Raw genomic sequence first — 1,043 nt, 5'->3', positions numbered from 1 at the left:
CAGAGGTGCTCCTGGCTTCCAGCGGGGCTAGAGGAGGGGGCCGGGTGTTCCTGGGTGTTCCGGGCTGGGCTGTCCTGGGCGGGGGCCCTGATGGGGTGTCTGGCTGGGCCACAGAGCCCTTCTTCCCTCAGGCCTCTCCCTGGAAGGTGGCTTTCTTGGTGAGCCTGACTGTGCTGGTGATCTTGCTCCTTGGGGCTGGATGTTACACCAAGAGAGAACATTCCATGAAGGTGCGGGAGATGGGAGAAAAGGAGACTCTGTACCAGACTAGAGAACAGGACCGTCAGACAAAGGAGGAAGTGCTGAAGGATGCAGGTAAGGCAGGACAGGGGTCAAGGCTGGTGAATGTGGCAGCTGGTGCTGAGAGGGAGGAACTGACCACGGGGCCTGAGTCCAAGGCTCTGGGGAAATCCCAGTCCAGAGCAGGTGGCTGGGGAGAACAGGGTGAACAGCTGGAGCCGTGGAGGCTCTGATGGGTCTGTAGTTGGAACGTCTTCTTCAGAGGTTACAAACAGAGAGGTGGTATTTTGTGGATTCTTTTTCTTAGGGAGTGGAGTTCATGCTTTTTTTTTTTCACTCTCTTTCAGCTAAACTTCAGGAAGAACTTGGTAAGTTCTGCTTTTCCTCTTGAGCTCTCTGCATCCCCTTCATAGGAGACAGTCTGGTTCTTAGCTCATCTGTTTCCTGTGTGTTGCCTTTCAGAGAGGAGGAAATCCGCTTACCTGGCTGGTGAGTGACTCTCTGGTGTCCTTGGGTTTCCTGTCCTACCTATGCCAAGGCGTCCCTCTCCTCCATTCAGTCTAGGCATAGAAATGTGGACCTGCTTCCCTGGGAGAGAAGTGGAAGCTTCTAGGAGGCAGAACCCATGCATGGGCTCTCCCAGGTCTGGAATGCTGGTTCCCACCCATTTCTTGGGATCCTGGGTGTAATGATGACCCCAGAGTCTATCATGCATCCTGGGTCTTATTCCAACCCTGACTGACCCACCATATTAATAGTTTACTGTCCTTCTGTGCATCTAGTTTTCAGTCAGTACCCAGAAG

The 1,043-nt window shown here is 53.7% G+C and overlaps 1 protein-coding gene across 1 annotated transcript in view; it reads left to right on the top strand.

Annotated features, from left to right (window-relative positions):
* LOC104983849 (myelin-oligodendrocyte glycoprotein-like) overlaps nucleotides 1–315 on the top strand; it is a gene marked incomplete at both ends in the record, with an annotated part of 4,588 nt that extends 4,273 nt beyond the window's left edge. The window contains one exon of the mRNA XM_010833375.1: nucleotides 115–315. Within this exon, the coding sequence (XP_010831677.1) occupies nucleotides 115–315 (201 nt within the window). The remainder of the gene's footprint in view (nucleotides 1–114) is intronic.
* Nucleotides 316–1,043: the final 728 nt, after the last annotated feature.

This window comes from Bison bison, unplaced genomic scaffold (genome assembly GCF_000754665.1).
Source record: "Bison bison bison isolate TAMUID 2011002044 unplaced genomic scaffold, Bison_UMD1.0 scf7180017863460, whole genome shotgun sequence".
In the NCBI taxonomy this organism is placed as follows: domain Eukaryota; kingdom Metazoa; phylum Chordata; class Mammalia; order Artiodactyla; family Bovidae; genus Bison; species Bison bison.
This window is presented reverse-complemented; position numbering and strand designations above follow the sequence as displayed.